The sequence below is a fragment of the Pseudorasbora parva genome, chromosome 15 (genome assembly GCF_024679245.1).
Source record: "Pseudorasbora parva isolate DD20220531a chromosome 15, ASM2467924v1, whole genome shotgun sequence".
Classification (NCBI taxonomy): Eukaryota; Metazoa; Chordata; class Actinopteri; order Cypriniformes; family Gobionidae; genus Pseudorasbora; species Pseudorasbora parva.
Genome location: NC_090186.1, coordinates 796,444 through 822,803, shown reverse-complemented (window position 1 = coordinate 822,803; position 26,360 = coordinate 796,444). Strand labels below are relative to the sequence as shown.

The following is a 26,360-nucleotide window of genomic DNA, read 5'->3' as shown; positions in this document are numbered from 1 at the left end:
GCAACCAAAAACCCACTTTTTTGGTGACATTGTTATGTGCTATGTGTAATTGTCACCTGTCCAGCATCCTACAAGCCCCGCTTTGATGGGCGTAGGCTGTTGCTTTCGCTCTCTCCCTCGCTCTCTCTCACGCGCAGGCTGTTGCTTTCGCTCTCTCCCTCGCTCTCTCTCACGCGCTTCCGGTAGAATTGTCCGTAAGGCCCATACAAGGAAATTCCGCCCCCACTAACGTCAATGGGGACGCATGATCTCAAAAAACTTGCCGAAACTTATGACTAACTGGAAGTAGTATTTTTGACAAAGAAATACTCCCATCAAACGTCCACCTTAACTTTTGAAACTTTGTCTATGTTTAGTATGGGATTCCAAGTCTTTAACAGTGTAAAAAGATCAGTATGCATGAAACAGCATTTCACCCCCCCTTTAAACAAAGCATGTCAGTACCAGGAATCAAACTCGGGTCTCTGGCATGAAAGTCTTAGTTTCCACCACTGAGCCACAGGAGAGGTTTGAACCCAATAGTCAGACGCTTGCTTAGATGAATCAAAAAGAGTTTATTAACAACAAAAAGGAAAAGGGCCCAAAAAGCCCTTTCTTCCAGGCAATAACAAAAACAGAAGAATGTCCAGTCCAAAAAGGACAAAAAATCAAGAAAGAGTCAGAAATCTCAAAAAACAGTAACTCAGGGGAAAAGGTTCCAATATATGCAAAAAGTAACTGAGGAAACAATCAAAAAACACCACAGAGGACTTCTTGGAACAAGAGAAGACTTACATCAGTCACAGACTTCAGAACCACAATAACCAAGCGAGGATGCACAGAAACAGGCCAGCTTAAATACACAGTACAGACTAAGACACAGGTGAAAACAATCACACCGATTACAAAAGGCACATGTTTAGTCATGTGAGCCCTATGGGGACCTCTAGTGGCCAAAATAAAGCATTACAGATCAATAACTATGACAAAGCAAGGCCTATAGCTTATTATTATTATTATTATTATTAAGTTTTAATGCGAAATTCAAACAATAAACAGCGTTTTGGCGCTAATGTTAAAGCCAGAGGCGTTCCACGTGGCTCATGGAGCACTCAATAGTTCTAGCGCGGTGTCAATGCTTCTGAATGGCTTAAGCGGATACACAACAGCTTCACTATACAGATGTTTGCTGCAAGTTTTGTTAGACAGTACAGCTTGTGCATTTATTATTAAGTCAGCCATATTCACAGGATCGTTTTATTATGGAGAGTGATAGAGATGCAGCATTGTTAACATTAATTTAATTCTTGTATTTAGCCCTCAGGTATTCCTGACTAATTGGTCACACTCATAGAGGACAAAATGTGACCATACACCGTTACTATTTTTCAATTAAATAAGTTTTCTATATTTTAGTTTAATAATGTTTATTGGATATTTTGAAGAGATCTATAGGCTAGTAAATAGGATACTATTTGTGCAAGTAATGACCACTTAAAATATATTTCTTCTAATATTTTTTATTATTTATATCTCGATTTGTGTAGTAGCCTAATTAAGGTTAAAATAGAGAATTCCAATTCAAAGAAATTCTTAAAAAATAATAATGTTAATTTGTAATGCCATTATAGTTGCCTTATGGGGCTTTTAATAAATATACATGTATCTAATCTAGTTGCTCAAAAATAGTCTTCCAGTTGAATAAATATTTAGTTATTATCAAACACTAGATTTCTTTAAATGTGACATTTTAAAACGTTAATAACTTATGCACCATATTAGGACTTAGCATCCTAATATTTTTAAGGAAAAATGATACTTATATAAGCGCACACAAGTGAATATTAATGAATGTGAGCACATTTAAATTGACCCAAGAAACGTTTAAAATAGTGCTAAGACAAACTAATGTTTTCTTATTATGTACAGTAAGCTATATACTACATATGAATTGATAATAAATTAAGTTCGATAAGTTCTTTTTTATGAACTTATGCCTCAGTGCCCCCTAAAAATATATGTGATTAACCTTTAAAACATATGAAACTGGCGCAAGGCTTCGGCTACGGCTTCGTCCCGTCTTTTAGTCTTTGTGTCAGTGTTCTTAAATCCGCAGCGGCGCCGAGTGACATGGTTTTCAAGCTATTGTTATCTATTTTTTTGTCCTTCAGAACATCTTAAAATACACATATGTAGATCATAGAAATAGAAATTTTCCCAAACCCCCCTAACATTTGTGATCTCAGTAATAATAAACCTGGCTACATTATTGGATTAATGCATGTACAATATGGCCATGAAATAAGGAAGTCATATTTGCTTTATAAGTTATAGTTAAAAAAAAAAAGGGGAGGGGGAGGGGGAGGGGGGGGGGGGCTGGGTTACCAGGCCCGGATTCTATTCTAATTCTTTTGCCCATGTTTTTCTTTTATTATCGCTGTTGTTGTAGTGTATAACTGAGGAGTCAGCACGTGTATCCATCGACAGAAACACACATAAAGCATTATTTTCAAGTTACAACCCAATATTAAAGATGCGTCATCAGATGTGAGATGAACCGCAGTGCAAGTGCGTGCCGGCACCTTTTGCACGGGATCCTTCGGATGAGACGTTAAACCGAGGTCCTGACTCTCTGTGGTCATTAAAAATCCCATGGCACTTCTCGTAAAAAGAGTAGGGATGTAACCTCGGTGTCCTGGCCAAATTCCCTCGATTGGCCCTTACCAATCACGGCCCTCCTAATAATCCCCATCCACTGAATTGGCTCTATCGTCCTCTCTCCTCTCCACCTATCGCTGGTGTGTGGTGAGCACTGGCGCCATTATACTGTGGCTGCCGTCGCATCATCCCAGTGGATGCTGCACACTGGTGGTGGTTGAGGAGAGACCCCTGACATGAGTGTGAAGCGCTTTGAGTGTACAGTAGTACATATGAAAGTGCTATATAAATGCCTCATTCATTCATTCATTCATTCATTCATTCAAATGTATTGATTGACACCGCGCTGGTTTGTTTAGAACTATTGAGAGTGCCGTGACCATGCGTGCTGCCGCGTGATGAAGGCGTGTCGCAAAGTTATGTCACACTAAATGCGCTAAACATCCAATGAAACTTGTTTAGGATTTACAGTTGAATGCAACGAACCGTGTGTGTGTGTGAGAGTGAGTAAGAGACGTGCAAACGGGCGGAGAGAGAACTATAAGGAAATGCAGCTGAACTAATATGCATGCGCCTTTTAAATAGCGTAAAAATGAATGAATGACGAAGCAATATGTGGCGGCCGGTTTTGATTCTGTGGCGGTCCGCCACAAATTAGTCTATGTGTGGGGGAAACTGATGAAAAGCCACATGTTTAAAAAGCCACTTCTTTCCCCCCAAAATGTCCCTCACCTTCTGTGTGCTATATTGCACAATACTGAATGTTCAGGTAAATAGTAAACAAACTGTGTAAGTCATTACTAATAAATGGTAGAAACAAACCGAATGCATGTAGCAGTTTGCCTTTTGTTGTAGAGATTTTCCATTTACTACATACCGTAGGCACTCTGATTCCATATATGGGGCACATATATATGATATATTATGCATAATAGCCCCTCTGCCTCGTGTCACACCGCGTCTGCTCCTGCTACAAACAGCGCATCCAGATCTGCCTCGCGCGCAGAGTGTGCACAGCCACGACATCTGTTATTGTCATTTTGACTCCCCATCCTGCCTCCACGTTACCCCCGAACTTTCCTTATGAATACTTCGACCTCGTCTAACATACCCAGTGGCATTAGAAGTCTCCACCACAATACTGTCGCCACGATCGCGGAGAGACGACGCGCACTTCATGGTGAGCGCGGTAAAAATCTCTCGCAACACTAACACACCTGCTAACTTGAAGGTGAACACTCCGACCCCGGGAAACATTGTAAACAACTGATATTGTGCAAAGGACATCTACATTGGGCAAATGATCCACCGTTTGTGCTTAGTGTAACGTTAGGTTTAGTTTCACTTTCAGAATCAGACATCTCATATTTCCCTTCAGAATCAGGGTCCGCGAATAGAAGACCCAACACTTCATCGCGGGTAAGCTTTATTGATGCCATTAGAAAATAATAATAGTAATAGTAATCTAATGCAAATACTCTCTGACGTTGACAATGCTCTGATAAAACGCCTCACTCACACACCAGCTCCGCGTTTGTTTGCACTGATTCAATGCGCTCTTGCTCGTATATTCTGTACAGAATCATGATGTTTGTATGAGTCAGGGATGAAGTACGACGAGCGCGCATGAGCGTGGGCATCATTGTAGTGCATTTGCTCTGCACTCTGAGGGTTTGGAAATGGGGTGAGGAGCCAACGTCTCAGGGGTAACCACTGTCATCTGGCACAGTATAACAGATCAATTGTACAGTAGGCTTGAACTTTCAGAAAACATCCCATTATATGTAGTTTTTCACTAACCAAGAAGATATCCATTGCTCACGGCACCTGCCTCAAGTCTGATCCCTACACTGCTGTCCTCTACAATAAACGAGTCATGTGTTGAACCAGGCCAGCGTGCCACAACGTTTGTCAGAATCATGTTGGCTTCACTAATAATTTGAATATTTATCGAATGCACATGTTTTCGGTTCACATAAATGAACTCAATCTCATGTGGTGCTCTTATAGCAATATGAGTGCAGTCAAATGCACCGATTACATTTGGGAATCCAGACATTGCTGCAAATTGCCTTTTGATATTGGCCTGTTCCAAAATAGTATAAGGAAACTGTATGTATTGCTTTGACATTTTAATAATCCCTTTCAAAACAGCAGGCATTAAGGAGCTCAGGGATGGCTGTGAAATCCCAGACATTTGATAAATTAACAGAATTATACGTTTTCACAGGAAGCTTTGTGCAGAAACAAATCGCATCCTGATAGTTGTAAACTTACCTATCGGCTAACTCCCGCTGGGAACTCCCGGTTGCCAAAAATCCTAAAACTGAAAGGGCTTGGGATGGTACCGGGATGGAGCGGTTTCGTGCTGTTGGCCTTTGTAATGTTGGACCCAATTCAGCACAAAGATCCAAAAGCATGGCTCTAGGGAACCTAAATCGGCTTATTAGCGAGTCATCCTTCTCGGACAGGACATCTTCATGGTCTCTAAACACTCTTTCCCTCCTAACGCCTGTTTCACACCGCAAGCGTGAGCAGCGCGTGAGCTGCACTTCAGCGTAACTACACCGTGACTGCAGCTGCAGACGCGCGAGTGTATTCACACTGGAAGCGTTGGTGCAGCGTCACAGCAGCGGCTCCCACAATGATAGAGCCTATACCTGTCTGAGTATTAAATACTAAACTAAAATAAATTATTATATTTTCTGCCTAGTTTACTTTACTTTTTATAATACTTTCACCCAAACTGAATAATTAAAACAAGTTTAAATGGGTAAATCTTCTACAGATGATTTTTATTCTTCGTTTTATTTTTCTGCATTTTGAGCGCTTTTGTGATATTATATTTATTTTGTCCATCAAAAGTGTGCTTTCGTTTTGCACCGTGACTGCAGCTGCAGACCGAGAGCCTTTACCTGTCTGAGTATTAAAAACTAAACTAAACGAAAGTTTGTTATATTTTCTGGCTAGTTTACTTTATTTTTTATAATCATAACCATACTTTCACCCAAACTGAATAATCAAAACAAGTTTAAATTGCTAAAATCTTCCACAGATATTTTTATTCTTCGTTTTCTTCTCTGACATACTCCAGTTATTGTTCAAATACACTACACGTGCTTCCTGTGTGCATTTTAGGCACTTTTTGTGTGAAGTCACATTTATTTTGTCCTTTAAAAGTGTGCTTTCACTTTAATTAAGCGTCAGCAGCGCAGCAAAAATAGGCTCGCAGCCGAAACCCCTGCTTCACTGCTGCTCACGCGACGCTCCTGCTTGACGCTCACGTGCTGCTCCTGCTCCCGGTGTGAATGCACTCATTGATTAACATGGGCGCCGAAAAAAATACGCGCTGCTCACGCGCCGCTCACGCTTGCGGTGTGAAACGGCCGTTAGTCTGCCATTGGCATAGTCCTCCAGCAATGCCAGCGCATCCATCATGTAATATACTACATGCAGAAGTGTCACCGTATTTATATGTTTTCAGCAATCACATTCAATCCTTTACACTATGTCACCAATCAGACAATGAGTGGTAAACCCATACGCCCACCGTGAGAAATTAGAAAATTAAAATGAAGGAAAATGAATTGATGTAGTTTTATTTGATCATTTTGGGCCATTTATGTATGTAAATTGGTATTGTGAACATGCATTATGACTAGGACGCTTAATGAGGATTAAAAGTGATTTATATGATATGCCATGAGCAATGTCTCAAGTTCATTTCCTTCATCTGCCGTCAGTCCCTCGGCTCACCATCGCCACACTGTTCCATCTCCAAAATGTTCGTATGCATGGGTCAGAGTTTGTGTGCAGGTGCGCAAGTTTTGCTGTCAAGTTTGTTTTTATAAATCACAACTAATGCGTCAGAAGTGGCATAAGCTTCTTTCGGGGCTTATTTGTGCGTATGCAACGGTTATAAATGAGACGCCTGGTCCGGGAGTTCTCCCAGCTTGTTCTCGACACATTGCCTGAGCAGAACTTTTTTCTTGTGGGTGTCCGAGAACTATTGTGTGATTGGTCAGACATTTAAAGTGGGCGTGGTTAATGCAGAGAAACAAAGATAATCAGCTCCTGCTTTTCTCGTGAAGTATGGAATGTACTGGCCAGAGCGAACTTTGTTCTTTGTTCTTGTTCTTGCCACCTCCAGAAAACCAACACATTTCTTTGTTTTTGCAGAGTATGTTCCAAGATTAACTGGTCATCAATCACAACTCCAAGGTTCCTGGCTGTCCTGGATGGAGTTATGGTTGATGAACCGAGCTGAATGGAGAAATTTTGATGAAGTGCTGGGTTGGTTGAGACAACAAGTAATTCTGTCTTTGCAAGATTGAGTTGAAAGTGATGCTCCTTCATCCAGTCAGAAATGTCTGTCAGACAGGCAGCGATACGAACACTGACTGTAGGATCATCTGGTTGAAATGAGAAGTAGAGTTGAGTGTCATCAGCATAGCAGTGATAGGAGAAGCCGTGTTTCTGAATGACAGAACCTAATGATGACATGTAGATGGAGAAGAGAAGTGGTCCAAGCACTGAGCCCTGGGGAACCCCAGTAGCTAGATGATGTGACTTAGACACTACACCTCTCCATGACACCCTGTAGGACCTACCAGAGAGGTAAGACCTGAACCACTGGAGAGCAGATCCTGAGATCCCCGTCCTCTTAAGTGTTGACAGGAGGATCTGGTGGTTAACTGTGTCAAAAGCAGCAGACAGATCCAGCAGAATGAGCACAGAGGATTTGGAAGCTGCTTTTGCCAGTCTCAGAGCCTCAGTTACCGAGAGCAAGGCAGTCTCAGTCGATTGGCCGCTTTTGAAGCCGGATTGGTTGTTGTCCGGGAGGTTATTCTGTTCAAGAAACATAGAGAGTTGATTGAACACAACTCACTCAAGGGTCTTTGCAATGAAAGGCAGAAGGGATACCGGTCGGTAGTTTTCTAAAAGTGCTGGATTCAGAGAGGGTTTCTTAAGCAGTGGGGTTACCCGAGACTGCTTAAATGCTGTGGGAAAGGTTCCCGTGTGAAGAGAAGTGTTGACAATGTGAGTGAGTGCAGGAGTGATTGAAGAAGAAATAGCCTGAAGGAGGGGAGAGGGTTTAGGATCAAGCAGACAGGTAGTGGGGTGATTGGAAAGGATGAGTGAATGAATGTTACCAGATTATTGGTTGATTTCTCAAATATTACATGGCTGTATTTTTAATGCTAACAGTAAAAAATAAAAATAAATATTGAAATAAATATTGAAATATGTTTTGGTGATATGTTTATTTGTTCTTACTGAGAATCATCCATAAAAGAGTAAGCTACATTTTTAATTTGCAGGGTATAAGGTTGACTAACATTCACAGCATAATACTCACTACTCACTACTCTTGAGTACTTTTAAAAGGTCTACTTGTTACTCCTACTTTGAGTAACAGTACTTCTACTTGAGTATGCTTTTTCAGTACTCTTTTCACTACTGGACATATGACGGGAGCGAGGAGTCAAGTCAACTTTACTTATAGCGCTTTTACAATGCCGATTGTTTCAAAGCAGCTTCACAGTGTTTAACAGGACAATTTTGCCACAACATTTGATTTGTCTGTACAGTGGTTCTGGAGAAAACGGTGATGTTATCAGCTTATTTTAATTTATCATATAGCGACAATTAGGGTTGCAACAGTAAATCGGTATGGCGGTTTATTGCGATATTGACATGTACGATTATCATCCCGTGAGCATTTGCTTATGCACGGTTTTGGAGAAAAAATGAAAACAGATCTCACCTGCGCACTGCGCATATGCAACGTCATTATACGTCACTGCTTAGACTCCACTCTATGTACAACTGAGAAAATGTCAGAGCCAGAGGCTACAAATTCTAATCTCTATCCCCTGACCAAAAAAAAGTTACAATCTGCAGTATTGGAATACTTTGAGTATTTGAAAAATTACTGCAGGGTTGTCCTTAAAGAGGATTATCCAGTTTGCATGAAGAGTGGCTGCAAAAGCAGGAAATACGTCGAACATGTTCTCCCATATTCATGAACACCATCACGCTCTTATTTATGTAATGCTTTTAAACCATCTAAGCTGTATGTCGATGTCCTGACACACTCACACAAGACAAGACAGAAGAGAACGTGCTGTAGCCTATGTCAGTGTCCTGAGACACACACACACACTCACACACAGACACAAGACAGAAGAAAACGCACTTTATGTCGATATCCTGACACACAAACACACACATACACACAAGACAGAGGAGAACGCGCTGTATGTCGATGTCCTGTCTGCGCCTCAATCAGATCCATAAGTTAGTTGCGCCAGTCTCGTGCACTCATCGAGTTCTCTTTCGCTCTTGAACAAACAATAACAGCAACACAGGGAATGGACTGCTGTCAAAATGTCAGTTGAGTTGAGTATTCTCATAATAGGAGTCTTAAAATAGTTAAATAACGTCTTAAATAAACGTGAGAAAGTGAGATGCACGTGTCTGCGCGTTAGATCTGCATCATGTTCGGCGGCGGACGATTTTAAACACTGATGAACAAAGAAATAACGGGAACAGAGAAAAGACGATTATTCTATATTTAATGTATTATTTATGCAGTTAAGAAAGCTGTTTGATAACTTACATTTCTGTATATGTCTAACAGGGAAGGCAACTGGTAACTATATTTTTTTAATAATGAGTTTATTTAAAGATTTGTTTTAAGTTCACTCAAATAAAAAAATAAATAAAAAAATGTTGAAATTGGGTAGCTTTCATTTATACTGTAATGTAGGGCTGTGTATTGCCAAGACTCTGGCGATACAATCACGTATCACGATACAATATATTGCGATATTGTAAGAGAGGCAATACAGTATTGTTCAAAATAATAGCAGTACAATGTGACTAACCAGAATAATCAAGGATTTTAGTATATTTTTTATTGCTACGTGGCAAACAAGTTACCAGTAGGTTCAGTAGATTCTCAGAAAACAAACGAGACCCAGCATTCATGATATGCACGCTCTTAAGGCTGTGCAATTGGGCAATTAGTTGAAAGGGGTGTGTTCAAAAAAAATAGCAGTGTGGCATTCAAACACTGAGGTCATCAATTTTGTGAAGAAACAGGTGTGAATCAGGTGGCCCCTATTTAAGGATGAAGCCAACACTTGTTGAACATGCATTTGAAAGCTGAGGAAAATGGGTCGTTCAAGACATTGTTCAGAAGAACAGCGTACTTTGATTAAAAAGTTGATTAGAGAGGGGAAAACCTATAAAGAGGTGCAAAAAATGATAGGCTGTTCAGCTAAAATGATCTCCAATGCCTTAAAATGGAGAGCAAAACCAGAGAGACGTGGAAGAAAACGGAAGACAACCATCAAAATGGATAGAAGAATAACCAGAATGGCAAAGGCTCAGCCAATGATCACCTCCAGGATGATCAAAGACCGTCTGGAGTTACCTGTAAGTACTGTGACAGTTAGAAGACGTCTGTGTGAAGCTAATCTATTTTCAAGAATCCCCCGCAAAGTCCCTCTGTTAAAAAAAAGGCATGTGCAGAAGAGGTTACAATTTGCCAAAGAACACATCAACTGGCCTAAAGAGAAATGGAGGAACATTTTGTGGACTGATGAGAGTAAAATTGTTCTTTTTGGGTCCAAGGGCCACAGGCAGTTTGTGAGACGACCCCCAAACTCTGAATTCAAGCCACAGTACACAGTGAAGACAGTGAAGCATGGAGGTGCAAGCATCATGATATGGGCATGTTTCTCCTACTATGGTGTTGGGCCTATTTATCGCATACCAGGGATCATGGATCAGTTTGCAAATGTTAAAATACTTGAAGAGGTCATGTTGCCCTATGCTGAAGAGGACATGCCCTTGAAACGGTTGTTTCAACAAGACAATGACCCAAAACACACTAGTAAACGGGCAAAGTCTTGGTTCCAAACCAACAAAATTAATGTTATGGAGTGGCCAGCCCAATCTCCAGACCTTAATCCAATTGAGAACTTGTGGGGTGATATCAAAAATGCTGTTTCTGAAGCAAAACCAAGAAATGTGAATGAATTGTGGAATGTTGTTAAAGAATCATGGAGTGGAATAACAGCTGAGAGGTGCCACAAGTTGGTTGACTCCATGCCACACAGATGTCAAGCAGTTTTAAAAAACTGTGGTCATACAACTAAATATTAGTTTAGTGATTCACAGGATTGCTAAATCCCAGAAAAAAAAATGTTTGTACAAAATAGTTTTGAGTTTGTACAGTCAAAGGTAGACACTGCTATTTTTTTGAACACACCCCTTTCAACTAATTGCCCAATTGCACAGCCTTAAGAGCGTGCATATCATGAATGCTGGGTCTCATTTGTTTTCTGACAATCTACTGAACCTACTGGTAACTTGTTTGCCACGTAGCAATAAAAAAATATACTAAAAACCTTGATTATTCTGGTTAGTCACATTGTACTGCTATTATTTTGAACAATACTGTATATTGCTATATTTCTTTTTTGTGTGTTTTTTTTTTATAATTTAAAAGAATAAAGAACACAACCATAAGCCTAAAACATGAGACAAAGTATTTTATTTAATTAATACAGCCTATAATTTATATCACTAATCATATGCAATGTGCAATCTAAGTTAAGGGAAATGTAAAGTGACTGCAGGATTCTTTATGTGTATATGTTTTAAAGGTTCACAGTATAGCAGTGGCTATTTAACAACAGAAAGTGCAGTCCGTTTCATGACTGAATGACCGTTTGTTTTATATTTAACACAGTAGCCCCGATCACACAGAACGCTTTTTGCAGCGAGAGGCGCCTTTTTTGAATGGGTTTCAGTTGGCAGAGAGCGTTATGCGCGCTGCTTATGCGCCCTGTGCGCCTCGTGTTTTTGAAGGAGCGCTGCGAGCGCATGAAGTTGAAAAAAAGTCAACTGAGCAGAAAAGCGCACGACATCATCACGCTTATTTTCTGTTGTCCAATCGAATGAATGAAGCGGCGGGCCTTCCGTTGTGTTGACCGTTACATTGATTTGACTGACTGTACAGGTGATTCGGGGGTTGCCTAGAAACATTAAAGCGCACTGCTCTTTTTTGAATGAGAAAACGCTGACCAAAGAAGGGAGTGCAGTGCGCCTCGCGTTTTCGAAGCTGAAAAACGCGTTCTGTGTGATCGGACCCTAAAGCTGTTTTCTATAAAGCAGTCTATTGTATAAAGTGCTATTTCAAGTAACGTTACTGAACTGCAGAGCTGGTGCATCCATATCCACATCGCTATTATCTTTCGTTCTCCTGCCACCGCTGTCAGTTTTGGCATGTGTTTATTTTGTTACTAAGAGGAAAACTTGCAGGACATTCTATCGAAACAATTCTCAGCAGCGCGGGTGACGTCAGGATGTTAAGCGAGCTCTCTGTTTCAATGTGTTTCCCGAGTATTAGATTATAACTTGGCCTATTTTGCAAACAAAATGTTTCTTGTCGATTTCCTTAGTGGCTTCTCTGTATACTGCAGGAGCGGAATAATGCTATCGATTTGAGAGCTGGGTTTGCTAATGTAAACACTAGTGATGCACGCACTTTTACCTTGCGCTTCTCCGGCTCCGCGTCCTTTATACGTTCTGAGATAACACTGCCATCTAGCGGTTGGGTGTTATACAGTCTGTGGTTTAAACCGAACACAAAGCTACGAATCTTGGATGTAAATAAATAAATATATAAATATCGATACAGCGTTTTTGAGAATCGATACAGTATCGCCAAACATAATATCGCCATATTCATGTGTATCGATATTTTCTTACACCCCTACTGTAATGTAACGTCATTAATGTTTCATAGAGACATTGGTGTCAGTGATACTGGCCTTCATTTATAAAAAGATGCCATTACAACATATTTAAAATATGCTGTCTTTAAATTGTTTCTACATTAATTTGGAGAGTAACTGAAATTATTACAATATCAAAATATTAAAAACTTCAAAAATATTAAAGTTTAGTTTATTATTTTCTAATCTAAAAAGATAAATAGAATTCCTTATTTTGTTCAAATGAGGAATATTTTTTACATTTCTTGTATCCCCCCCCCCAAAAAAAGGTAGACTCATACTTTCATGAGGTTTTGTTTTTTTTGTATAAAAAGGTTTAAACTTAAACCATATGTTAAGTATAAAAAAATCTGTTTTCATTTATTGATGGGTCATTGTAGCTGATGATTATAATAATAAATTAATAAATTACAGAGCAAAACAATAAAGATTTTTTAATACCGTGAAACCGTGATATTTTCTTGTATTTTGAGAAGATTATCATACTGTGAAAATCTCATACCGTTACAACCCTAGCGATAATGTTGGTTAAGACCTAATAAATTGATTTCATTTGGATATTTAGTTGAAAAGCGTTTAGTGTCCCCAACTGAGCAAGCCACGCTAAAGGCGACCAAAACAAGGAACCAAAACTCCACCAGGGCATGATGGAGAAAAATAAACCTTGGGAGAAACCAGACTCAGTCAGGGTACCAGTTCTCCTCTGGCCTATTAACAAACAGTGTATAGCTATGATTAGTAGACCACCCTGCTGGTTGATGTATGCTACTCTAGCCATGTTGTCTGACCAGACTAGCATGTGTTGACCCCTGAGCAATGCTCGGCAGTGGTGCAGGGTCAAACCGTTCTGCCAGCAACGTAAAGACGCTAGGGGACAGAGCTAGCCCGAATGGGAGAACCGCGCACTGATATGCCCGCCCCTCAAAAGCAAACTGAAGGAAGGAGACATGGAAGTAGGCGTCCGTCAGGTCGATCGCTGCAAACCAATCTGCTGGACGAATGCATTCAAAAAGGCTTTTTGCTGTAAACATCCTGAACGGAAGCCTGTGAAGGGATCGGTTCAGGACGCGCAGGTCCAGGATCGGTCGTTAACCACCGGTTTTCTTGGGTACAGTAAAGTAAGGGCTGTAGAAGCCGGACTTCATTTGGAGAGAAAGGCTCGATCGCACCCTTTGCCAGCAGTGTGGCAATCTCCACACGCATGACGGGCATTGGGCTTCACCATGGTACAAGCACATATTATTAATAATATTACATGTTTTGTATTTTGAAAATGGACATTTGACAGTAGCAGTAGCTTGAGTTGGAATGCAGATATAAATTTATGTTCATTAACACAAATAGAAACATCTGTAAAATGTTAAAACTCATTTTAAAAGGGTAGGGCCTAAAATGTAAATATTCGTACTGAGATAGAACTCTAATTAACCCTTTGTCTTCCATAGTATTACATTTAGTTTGTGATAACATTAACCACAGGCAAAACCACGCATGGAACTTCACTACCATTGTAACAAATAACAATATTGTTAATATGGCATCTAGAATCGCTTGAAGGCAATTAATCTATAAACAGCAATAGACAAGTTGCAGGCCATTTGAAGTTCATCCCGTGAAGAAAAATAATGAAGAAAGAACGACAAGGGTGAACAAAAAATGAACATACAGTACACAAGAGTATATACAAGCAAGAGATTGTTGTTAGTCACCATTTTACTTGTTACCAATGTTAAATATATGTATTGAGCAAAATCAAAACAACATTGGCGTCAATTTTCAGGCTCTCCTGCTTAGGTCTCTCCAGTGCTGGAAATATGATCTTATATTAACGTGCATCATAAAGCTCTTTCCTGATCATAACCCTTCTTTTTCTGGTGATATTCCTCTGACCTTTTGTCTATTGTAATACCTCTCAGCCATCTCTCTTTCTATAGTCTTTCTTTAATTCTTCCTCTTCGTCGCTCTCCTCCATTAGTTGACAGACCCCCTACTGTTGATTGGCTCACTGTCTCTCCTCCCCCATCATGAGTGGACACGCCCCCTGCTGCTGATTGATTACAAGTGTGTTATGGTGCTTGGTCCGATCCACTTTCAAAAGTGTTTCTCAAACAGAATTGTGCAACTTTAATGAACTTGAATGATAAAATGATTACATTTTCTTTTAAATTATAAAAGTATTACATTTTTTTCATTTTTCATTCAGGCTAGAATATTAAAAAATATTTTGTTCCAGATTCCTGAGGACAGACAACTGGCAACTTCCTTTACATTCGTTTATTGTTATTTCATTATTGTTTTAATGTTATATTATTTAATCTTTTCTAGTCTCGCTGGCTGTAATCTCACTGATCAGTGTTGTGAGAGTTTGTCATCAGCTCTTCAATCCTCAAACTGTGCCCTGAGAGAGCTGGACCTGAGTAACAATCACCTGCAGGATTCAGGAGTGAAACTGCTCTCTGATGGGCTGAAGAGTCCAAACTGTCAGCTGCAGATACTGAGGTATTTAAGAACATATGAGAGATCATTTATAGTCCAATGGTCATAATGTTTTTGTGTGTTTGTAGATGGTCTGACTGTTGATGTGTGTGTTCTTCTCTCTTTCAGTCTTACTCACTGTAATCTCACTGATCAGTGTTGTGAGAGTTTGTCATCAGCTCTTCAATCCTCAAACTGTGCCCTGAGAGAGCTGGACCTGAGTAACAATGACCTGCAGGAATCAGGAGTGAAGCTGCTCTCGGATCGGCTGAAGAGTCCAAACTGTCAGCTGCAGATACTGAGGTATTTAAGAACATATGAGAGATCATTTATAGTCCAATGGTCATAATGTTTTTGTGTGTTTGTAGATGATCTGACTGTTGATGTGTGTGTTCTTCTCTCTTTCAGTCTTACTCACTGTAATCTCACTGTTCAGTGTTGTGAGAGTTTGTCATCAGCTCTTCAATCCTCAAACTGTGTCCTGAGAGAGCTGGACCTGAGTAACAATGACCTGCAGGATTCAGGAGTAAAACTGCTCTCTGATGGACTGAAGAGTCCAAACTGTCAGCTGCAGATACTGAGGTATTTAAGAACATATGAGAGATCATTTATAGTCCAATGGTCATAATGTTTTTGTGTGTTTGTAGATGATCTGACTGTTGATGTGTGTGTTCTGCTCTCTTTCAGTCTTACTCACTGTAATCTCACTGATCAGTGTTGTGAGAGTTTGTCATCAGCTCTTCAATCCTCAAACTGTGCCCTGAGAGAGCTGGACCTGAGTAACAATGACCTGCAGGATTCAGGAGTGAAGCTGCTCTCGGATCGGCTGAAGAGTTCAAACTGTCAGCTGCAGATACTGAGGTATTTTAGAACATATGAGAGATCATTTATAGTCCAATGGTCATAATGTTTTTGTGTGTTTGTAGATGATCTGACTGTTGATGTGTGTGTTCTTCTTTCTTTCAGTCTTACTCACTGTAATCTCACTGTTCAGTGTTGTGAGAGTCTGTCATCAGCTCTTCAATCCTCAAACTGTATCCTGAGAGAGCTGGACCTGAGTAACAATGATCTGCAGGATACAGCAATGAAACTGCTCTCTGATGGACTGAAGAGTTCAGACTGTCAGCTGCAGATTCTGAGGTATTTAAGAACATATAAGAGATAATTTACAGTCCGATGGTCGTAATGTCTCTGTGTTTGTAGATGATCTGACTGTTGATGTGTGTTCTTCTCTCTTTCAGTCAATCTTTCTTACATGATAATCGTAATTGAATTGAATCATGAGACATGTGCCGATTTACACCGCTATTAAGCACAAAATTACCTCAATATTTTACGGGATTTCGTTGATAAACTATAATTGTATGATATTTAACTGAGTGTGTTTTTTGGTCTGTTGTCTTGTCTGGTTTCAAACTGTCATGGAGAGCCGACTCCTGAAGATTTTCATGTTCTTCATATTCTGTCAATCAATTGTTTTGTTTTTTTAATTAAAATTAACTAATTAAGCAAGCACACATTTTTGCATGGTTAATGACAATTAAACACATTAAGGCCTGCTTTCACAGACAGAGCTTAGATTAAGCCCTTCCCTTTCCCCTACCCCTTCGTTTTGCACATTCACGTGAAGGGGTAGGGGTGTCTCGATTCTCTTTTGGCTGAAGTGGTAGCGGTAAGGGGAAGGGCCAGAAAGCACTTCAAACTAATATTTTTTTGGGACCACACTATTAAGCGAAGGGGTATGATGAATTTCCCTGCATACACGACTATCTGCTACTAGAATGCATGTAGTGATGTTGCAACTCGGGATCGATCCCTTATGTGTTGCTTGGATGCCAGTTTCTCCATTGACAACTGTTTGAGTGATGTAAACTAATAATTAATAAATGAATAATACAGTTAAATCCTTCATCCTTCATAATGCAGGTGATATTGAGCATTTACAGACGTCTGGTTGCTTATTTTCTTTTTTCCTAAACACTAAACAGCATTCTTTAAATAGAAACAATTCCCGCCACAAAAACTGGACCAAACCATTAACAAATCTATCTTGGTGGTACATAAATTCACATGACCTGAAAAATACAAATAAAATAGAAATGTACTAAATCTTAAATTTTAAACCACATAGTGACACATACAAATGTACCAGTTTCAAAAGAGCTTAATTGCAGTAAAGAAAAAAACAAAAACAACAAATATCAGATTTATAACCCAACTCCTCATAGGTAGAACTTATATAAAGGGGCTCACTAGGGGCTGTAGTGAGACCCATACAGTCAACCACAAAGAAGAGATAACGGTAAGACAATGTTCACAGCTTCATGTGAAATAAAAGGAACTTTACAACACAAAAATGGTATGTGGAGTGGTTATTTTGACAGTTGTAATAATCCATTTCTTACACAGCTAAATGGTAGATGTAACTCATAGATGGTGTAGCATTTATTCACTCTGCAGTGCTATCTATTTTACCTCTTAACGTTCACGAGGACGTGGATGTGCTGAAGCTCTCTTTGCTTAAATCAGCTCAATTACTATCAGATGTAAGTAATTACCTTGACAAACTATGCATCATTAAAAAGATCTAAGACTAAAGTTGATTTTTTTTACCTCTGTTTTATTCTCAAAGTCTTATAGTGACCGTAATGTGTTAATATGTGCCAGGAGTTATGCATATGATCATGGGCGTCGCTACCTTTTGATTGTAATATGCGCGCTCCCATTCATAAAAATCAAAAAACTCCCCTGTGGTTGTCACGAAGACACTCGACAAAACAACTTCCCTCAGGGCTTTTACAACAAATGTGTGCAGATGTGGAGAAATATTAATAGATTCTCACATGTTTGAGTCAAATTTCTGTACAGAGAAGTATTATTTATTCAATCTTTTTCCAAAATCCGCGGATGTATGATTATGAGAGCAGTAGACTGTGATGTGCTGTTTTCAATTCATTCTGGCAGCCGGAGGGCGCTGGAAAGCTGTACTACTGAACATTCAGTCCTAATATGGAACACATGAAGAACAGTCAAGCCATGTGACATTCAGGGAGTATCTTACGTAAATAAACAGCTTCCAGAGATCGTCAGATCGCTATTTCATGCAGATAAACACGTTTGAAGGCAATAAACTCACAATCGCGGCAACATATGGTTGGTCTGTGTTCTTTATGCCATGTTGGGTGGTTTCATAATAGATTATATTTATAATGCAATGCTATTCCACACAGCTTTTAGCATTGTGTATTTTCTGTCAGATTTTTTGACCCGAAGCTAAATGAGATCACAGATTGTTATATAAATCACTCGACTTATAAAGTATAAAGTCATATGAAGTAAGTTTTGAATAAAATAAATTGTTGTTTTGCTGGTGTGCTAAGCTAACATGCTAGCTTGCCCTAGATGCACCTGCCACTGAGCAAATACTTTATTTTTATAAACATTTTCTAAATGTAAAACTACTGAAATGCTTATTTGGACGAAATGCATTCAATAGAGTCTCATTGAAGGTAAAGTGAGAGGTTTGATTTGGAAATGAGGTTTGAATAGAACAGTTTGAATAGAGAGTCATTAGTAATTAAAATGCAGACAAAAGAATAATAATTAGAGCCATAACCAGTCCGCAGAAGTGTGAATGTGTGCCGGGGAGACAAACTGAATGGGGCAGTTTGCACCTCTAAACAATAGAGGCAATACACTGAATGAAAGCTCATAAGATGTGGCAATAAACCTCAGTTGATATTTTAGAGATATCTCAAAATAATATCACATGAAACGATCTTGTAAAACATTTAATAAAATTCAGAGTTTTAGACTTATCATCTTCAGATCTGAAATATAACATGGTCAGACTTGTGGCTTTAGCTGTAGTGCATTTCTAGATTCCTCCAGGGCCCACTTCAATTTTATTTTCATAAAGATATTTAATACAAATACATTTCTAATAACTTTACTTTGTAATAAAAACTTTGAAGCTTATTATAGCTATTTTTGATTATAAAAATATTATAATTTTGACTTTACAGTAAACTGCCAAGTGTCTGCTTTCAAATGAGACCATAATTATGCCTTTAGTGCAAAGGATTCACAAACTGTATTTGTTTTAGTCTGAGTATGCATTTCTTAGGATTTTTCTAAAAGTTGGCATTTAGTTTAACAGGTTAACCGATGCACACAATCAAATAAATGCATATCTGCACCAGTGCCATTAAAGGCATCTTGTGTATACATCAGTTCTGAACAATAGCTATTTATAAAATATATGAACAATGACACTAATTTAATGCCTTTCCTTTCACCTGAAACTTCCCCCAAACTCCTGCTCCCCCTCATATTGAGATCACCTGAAATGCAACAGAAATCTCTTCGTTACAATGTCAATCCTCACTATACAGTATTTTGTGTTTGATATCATTTGAAATGTCTCAGTGCGACTGGTACAAATATCTTATCTCCACAGAAGTAAACTAGAACATCATAAATGTTTTAATAGTTTAAAGATATCTTGCCTTTGTGTATGGTGGGTGTGGCTTTCAGCCATTTGGCCTCTCATCCATACAAGTCTATAGGACTTGATTAATGCACATTCCCATTGTGAACTGTTTACATTTGAAAGAGTTTATAAATCTGGTCTGGGTATTTAAAGAAATGTTGCAAGGAGCTCAGGGCTCGATTCTGTAGTCAGGTCAGCCCGTAATGCTGGATGTTTTAAGATAGCCAGCATTATGTCATTTTCAGAAGTCAGGTGTATATTTCATTCTTTTCTTCAGAGTATTTGATGTTATATGGATTAGGCTACCTTTGAATTGATTATGTAATTGGCATTATACATTTACCTGACTGTTAATAAATTGTTACACTTTGATTTATTCTGACTTGCTCTGGAATTATTCAGGTTTCGAATGGGCATAATTTCAACAAAGGGTTAAACGAAATGTGTAGTTAGTGGCATATTTGACCCATCCCATTTGCTCACAACTCTTTGCGTTCATTGAAGACTTTAACTCATGTAAGGGTGCATTCACTCTTGTCATGTTTGGTTTGATTAAAACTAACCGTGGTGCGATTGCTCGGTTAGTGCAGTTAATCTGAACAAATGTGAACGCTGCAATCCGAACCCTGGTGCGCACCAAACAAGCAGACCGAGGCTGCTCAAAAGATGGGTGTTGGTCTGCTTCCAAACTAAGTCTGGTGTGGTTTGATTGATGGGTATGTTTTTGTGACACATATAAAGAGAACTAGATAGATGATGAGGCTGTTTTGATCCATCTGTAGGTTGTCTGGCTGTATGGTGACAGAGGAAGGCTGTGGTTTTCTGTCTTCAGCTCTGAGTTCAAACCCCTCACACCTGAGAGAGCTGGATCTAAGCTACAATCACCCAGGAGATTCAGGAGTCAAGCTGCTCTCTGACAAACTGGAGGATCCAAACTGCTCACTACAGATACTGAAGTGTGTCAAACACTGATACTGACATAGTGAATGTGTGTGGATGATGCATATCTACATTAATGTGTGTTTGTGTGTTTATAGTGTTGATCATGGAGGGGAGATTAGGATCACACCAGGACCACGAAAGTGTATGTCTACACACACACACACACACACACACACACACACACACACTACCATTTGACATTTGAAGCAGTTTTACTCACCAGCTGCTTCCAAAGCAGGACCGAACCTTTATCGCTGGGACCGCTCCGTCAGAAACACACTTCTTTGGTATGATTTGGTGAAGTCCTGACAGCAGTGACCGTGGAGATCCACTTTGCGACGCGACTGAAGCGATGTTGTGAAGCTTCCCGTCATTTCTGCGTTCAAATCGGTTCAAATGCAGCGCTGCCTTCCCAGAATGCTGTGCTGAAGCGCTGAAGTCGCTCGACCTCACCCAGAGGAATAAAGTGGAGCGCGGCGCGGACTATAACGACAGAAGTGTTCACGGACGACTGGATCTGCAGCTGAGAGTGTGTATGGGCGTGCGTTTCCTCTCTCGCTCTAGTCATGCGCGCGCACCCTACCGGGAGAAGAGCCCGTACGGCCCATACAAGGACCTTCAGCTCTATTAACGTCAAGCCAACCCATACTCGAAAAAAACTCTCCGACACTTGTGAGAAACCGGAAGGAGCATTTTTAACACAGAAATACTCCATCAAACGTCCAACATTAGTTTCTGAAACTTTGTCTATGTTTAGGATGGGAGTCCAAGTCTTTAACAGTGGAAAGCTCAGTATGCAGGAAACAGCATTTCACCCCCCCCCTTTAAAAAAATGTCATAATTTAGAAATAAAAGGCATTTTTTCTATACTGATATTAGCCCTCTAACATCAAAGCATCAAGGGGCGTGTCTGCTGTGAGACTTCAGTGAAAACACCCACTGTTGTGATTGGTTAACATCTTTACATTAGAAAAGAGATTGTGGTGGAGGGGGCGTGGTTTAGTGAGGGGGCGTGGTTTAGTCAGGTGCGAGCAGCTGCAGCGCTGCCAGTCCACTGAGACGGAGAGCTGGGGAAAGATTGCTGAGAAAGTGTTATTGTTCCGAGTTGTAGAGAGCGCTGTGAGCGTGAGTTTATTTTGTTTGTATCTGAAAGCTCTGAATAAACTCGAGTGAACTTTGCAACGTTATTTCTCTCACAAAATGCTTTCACCACAACTAACAACAAACACAACACCGACATGAATACAGTAAGAGCTTCTGTTGAGCATAACAGCATCATTCATTATTACGGCAGTTTGGACAAGTGTGCACCGCAGATATATGAGTGATTGACAGATCCGAACATTATAAAGAGTGTTCTTTGATCACTCTCTAGTTTAATCATTTAAATAACAGATTAGTTTCATGCAACTAACAGAAACAACGTGAAGTTGATGGTTTTAGCTATTGGCTTGATTCAGCGGTGCTGTCGAATCCGTATGGTAAAGCCTGAGCTGACATCGCGACTGATAAACTGAATCCATTCTCTACTAATTCTCTGGGTGGGCAAAGCAGAGGAAGGGGAGGAAACCTTTCCTGATGACGTCATAACAGGAGAACTCAAGATCAGCTCGTCTGGGCTCTCATTATCTCAAAGGCAGAGAAAGACGGCCAGAACTCGGTTTACACCCATCAACATTTCTAGCCACTGGGACAATATTTAGGTCAGAGGAACACATATTAATGCTGAAAAACCTCATCAAATTATAGAAAGAAGCATAATTTATTAATTTTTCTCATTTGGACCACTGGCTGGTCCCACAATGATCTCTGGTTTTACTACCAAATGTCCCCACAATGGAGCCCGGCTAACAAAATGAGCCCAGTTCCTAAAAAGGTTATGGGAACTTTGATTTGAAATGTTTCTATAATGTTAAAATGTCCAGTTTTCTTGTTATTAATATAATGTTGTTTAAAGGTTACAGTAACGTCAGTACAACATGCAAGAATGAGAAACTATTACAAGAAAGTTAAGGTTATACTTCCACACAATTAAGAATCATATAATTGTGCCTTTTAAAACAATTTCTATAGTGGTGAGCATTTTGCTCTCTTTATGTGCCGCGGGCAGCTCGTGTTTTGTAGGAGCGCTCTGCGTAGAAAAGCACCCGACGTCATCTGCTGTTCTTTTCCCGTTGTCTTGGGGTGTGATGAGATCTTGTGTGATATTGCCAGACTGAGTGTGAGGGTGAAGTTAGGATAGGATATGCCGCCGCTACATTTACATTACGCTTCCACTGTCGTTTGGCTTTTTATAGAAATAAAAGCGTGATTTAAGTCTTGGATAACGGCTGCTTCAGTTCCATCAGCTCACCCAGCTCGAGCTGCAGAGATGTTCGTAGTGTGCAGCAGGAATCAGAGTCACTGACAGGGTATCTGCAGGTTTCACCAAGCCAAATTTAAGATGTTTTAAGAACTTTTTAAGACCATTATGAATAAAATTTAAGACCTTTATCGTGCAATAAAAAAAAACATGCATAGCAAATGCAGAATCACTCAGTTACTTAAACTTATATTATTTAATTTATTTAAATTGAACAAAGTATTAGTAAACTTATTATTCATAGCTCAATCCCACAAGGATTAGCGCATATGTATATATATATAACATTTGACCAATGCATGAATCTTGTTTGGTATTACAAAAACAAAAAAGGCTGGTCCAGCGGTGCGCTATCTATCTTTAATAACACGATCGCTTGGGGTGGGAAATATGACCAACATCTTAAAAGTAAACCACAGCAATAATTGCTTAATATAAGTAAAAAGTTTTCAAGTAATTACGTAATCAAGTAATCGGTCAGTAATAAAATATATACTTATAAACAAATGACAATAGGACAAATAAATACAACATACAGATGCACATCTACAAAGAGGAACACTCCACCGTTTTTAGAAATAGGGCTTATTCAACTTCTTTAGACATTTAGATATGTGGGCGAATGCGTTTGTCTCAGTGCATGCATTGTTTTAGTTTGGCAGGGTCGCCGCTAGCTTAGCTTAAAATGTATTTCCCCACATATCTAAATGTAGCAAAGTTGAATAAGCCCTATTTCTAAAAAGGTTGTAGTGTTCCTTTAAGTGTAAGTGCTGTTTCCCCGTTTGTGTTGTTAAGCTATTAGTTTGCTTTCACTTTGAGAATTTACTAATGCGCAGATCCAGAACTTACTGACAGGTCCCAAACCTTTTAACTCAAATCAGGATATAGACATTTGCATAATGTGTGTATTTGATCGTTCAAGAGTAACGTTAGGCTAATGAGCCTAGAAATAACATCCATTACACTCGCTCGAGCGCTGACAGGCAGCACACACGCCGTCTGACATCGGAGTTCGCCGTTCACATCACGGTTATTAACTATTTTAGTGCAATCGGGTATATTATACTTTTATTTGGTCATTAAGCAAGATGGTGAGAGATTCGCCTTCGCGTTCACGATCGCGGAACTACAAGAACCGTCATAAATCACATAAAATCCGTTTTATGCGTCTGTCTGTGGAGATCAGAAAGAGGCTCGTGCCAATAACACGAAAGCTGATTGGCTGCAATATAAGACGCATGCTTGTCTAATTTGTAGTTGTAATAGAGCGAACAATAGTTGGTCTAGTGAAAGAAAGAACTACAAACACTACGGAACAAACACACACACACACACGTGTGCGCGTGCTGCAGGAGGCGATAGCGTTTCAATGAGGTAGCGTTAGATGGACGTAGGAAAATTAAGACCTGTTAACATTATTTAAAGGGATCCCCTGGTGTTGAGACTTGTATGGCTTAATATAACATAAATGATGTCTCTTACTGAATTATGTAGTAGAAAACCCATGAAAGATCGACGTTATTTAAAAAAACGATTTTATATTTGGACCATGGGCGGCGCCATTTTGTTTGCGTTCTAGGTTGATGACGTAGAATGGCTGCACTCCTCAATCAGCTGGCGTTACCCGTAGCTATTTTTACCACAACGCAACTCGAAAATTGATTCAGAGTTAAACAAAACCAATGAATTGCTTTGTAATTGTACTTAAAACACACTCAAACATACATGTGCACACAAACTCACCTACACAAGTCACACACAGATCGGCGGGCGCGCACACACACCTGACAGACTGCGCTGTCTCAATCGAGATGTTGGGCTGCTCAGTCTCCACGACAGGGGCTGAATCTGAAATCGACCCTATACCCTGAAATAGGGCATTATTTGAAGGGACGGCCAGTAGTGTTGTCCGACATCATAGTGGACATGTTCGAGTGCAGTCATTCAGTCTCACGCGCCGCAATAACGAGTGTACAGCCGATTTACACACAACAGCTGTCCGACTTCACGCACTCGATCGTGAAAAAAGCCGAGCGGGTGGGGGCGTGTCGTGTGAGCGGAGCTAAATAATGACGTGTGCAGCAGCGCGCTGCAGTGAGGAAAGTGAGTCGCTCTGTGAGGAAAGTGATTCGCTCAGTGAGGAAAGTGATTCGCCCGCCGCGTGAGGAAAGTGAGTCGCTCTGTGAGGAAAGTGATTCGCTCAGTGAGGAAAGTGATTCGCTCAGTGAGGAAAGTGATTCGCCCGCCGCGTGAGGAAAGTGATTCGCTCTGTGAGGAAAGTGATTCGCTCAGTGAGGAAAGTGATTCGCTCAGTGAGGAAAGTGATTCGCCCGCCGCGTGAGGAAAGTGATTCGCTCTGTGAGGAAAGTGATTCGCCCGCCGCGTGAGGAAAGTGATTCGCTCTGTGAGGAAAGTGATTCGCCCGCCGCGTGAGGAAAGTGATTCGCTCTGTGAGGAAAGTGATTCGCTCAGTGAGGAAAGTGATTCGCCCGCCGCGTGAGGAAAGTGAGTCGCTCTGTGAGGAAAGTGATTCGCTCTGTGAGGAAAGTGATTCGCTCAGTGAGGAAAGTGATTCGCTCAGTGAGGAAAGTGATTCCCTCTGTGAGGAAAGTGATTCGCTCTGTGAGGAAAGTGATTCCCTCTGTGAGGAAAGTGATTCGCTCAGTGAGGAAAGTGATTCGCCCGCCGCGTGAGGAAAGTGATTTGCTCTGTGAGGAAAGTGATTCGCTCAGTGAGGAAAGTGATTCGCCCGCCGCGTGAGGAAAGTGATTCGCTCTGTGAGGAAAGTGATTCGCTCAGTGAGGAAAGTGATTCGCCCGCCGCGTGAGGAAAGTGAGTCGCTCTGTGAGGAAAGTGATTCGCTCAGTGAGGAAAGTGATTCGCCTGCCGCGTGAGGAAAGTGAGTCGCTCTGTGAGGAAAGTGATTCGCCCGTCGCGTGAGGAAAGTGAGTCGCTCAGTGAGGAAAGTGATTCGCTCAGTGAGGAAAGTGATTCGCTCAGTGAGGAAAGTGATTCGCCCGCCGCGTGAGGAAAGTGAGTCGCTCTGTGAGGAAAGTGATTCGCTCAGTGAGGAAAGTGATTCGCCTGCCGCGTGAGGAAAGTGAGTCGCTCTGTGAGGAAAGTGATTCGCCCGTCGCGTGAGGAAAGTGATTTGCTCAGTGAGGAAAGTGATTCGCCCGCCGCGTGAGGAAAGTGAGTCGCTCTGTGAGGAAAGTGATTCGCTCAGTGAGGAAAGTGATTCGCCTGCCGCGTGAGGAAAGTGAGTCGCTCTGTGAGGAAAGTGATTCGCCCGTCGCGTGAGGAAAGTGAGTCGCTCTGTGAGGAAAGTGATTCGCCCGTCGCGTGAGGAAAGTGATTCGCTCTGTGAGGAAAGTGATTCGCTCTGTGAGGAAAGTGATTCGCCCGCCGCGTGAGGAAAGTGAGTCGCTCTGTGAGGAAAGTGATTCGCTCAGTGAGGAAAGTGATTCGCCTGCCGCGTGAGGAAAGTGAGTCGCTCTGTGAGGAAAGTGATTCGCCCGTCGCGTGAGGAAAGTGAGTCGCTCAGTGAGGAAAGTGAGTCGCTCAGTGAGGAAAGTGATTCGCTCAGTGAGGAAAGTGATTCGCCCGCCGCGTGAGGAAAGTGAGTCACTCTGTGAGGAAA

The 26,360-nt window shown here is 40.6% G+C and overlaps 1 protein-coding gene across 1 annotated transcript in view; it reads left to right on the top strand.

Moving 5' to 3' along the window:
- LOC137041808 (NACHT, LRR and PYD domains-containing protein 12-like) overlaps positions 1-26,360 on the top strand; it is a 50,674-nt gene that overhangs the window by 14,020 nt on the left and 10,294 nt on the right. The window contains exons 3-9 of the mRNA XM_067418479.1: positions 14,775-14,948; positions 15,054-15,227; positions 15,333-15,506; positions 15,612-15,785; positions 15,891-16,064; positions 20,199-20,372; positions 20,454-20,500. Coding sequence (XP_067274580.1) covers positions 14,775-14,948; positions 15,054-15,227; positions 15,333-15,506; positions 15,612-15,785; positions 15,891-16,064; positions 20,199-20,372; positions 20,454-20,500 — 1,091 coding nt within the window. The remainder of the gene's footprint in view (positions 1-14,774; positions 14,949-15,053; positions 15,228-15,332; positions 15,507-15,611; positions 15,786-15,890; positions 16,065-20,198; positions 20,373-20,453; positions 20,501-26,360) is intronic.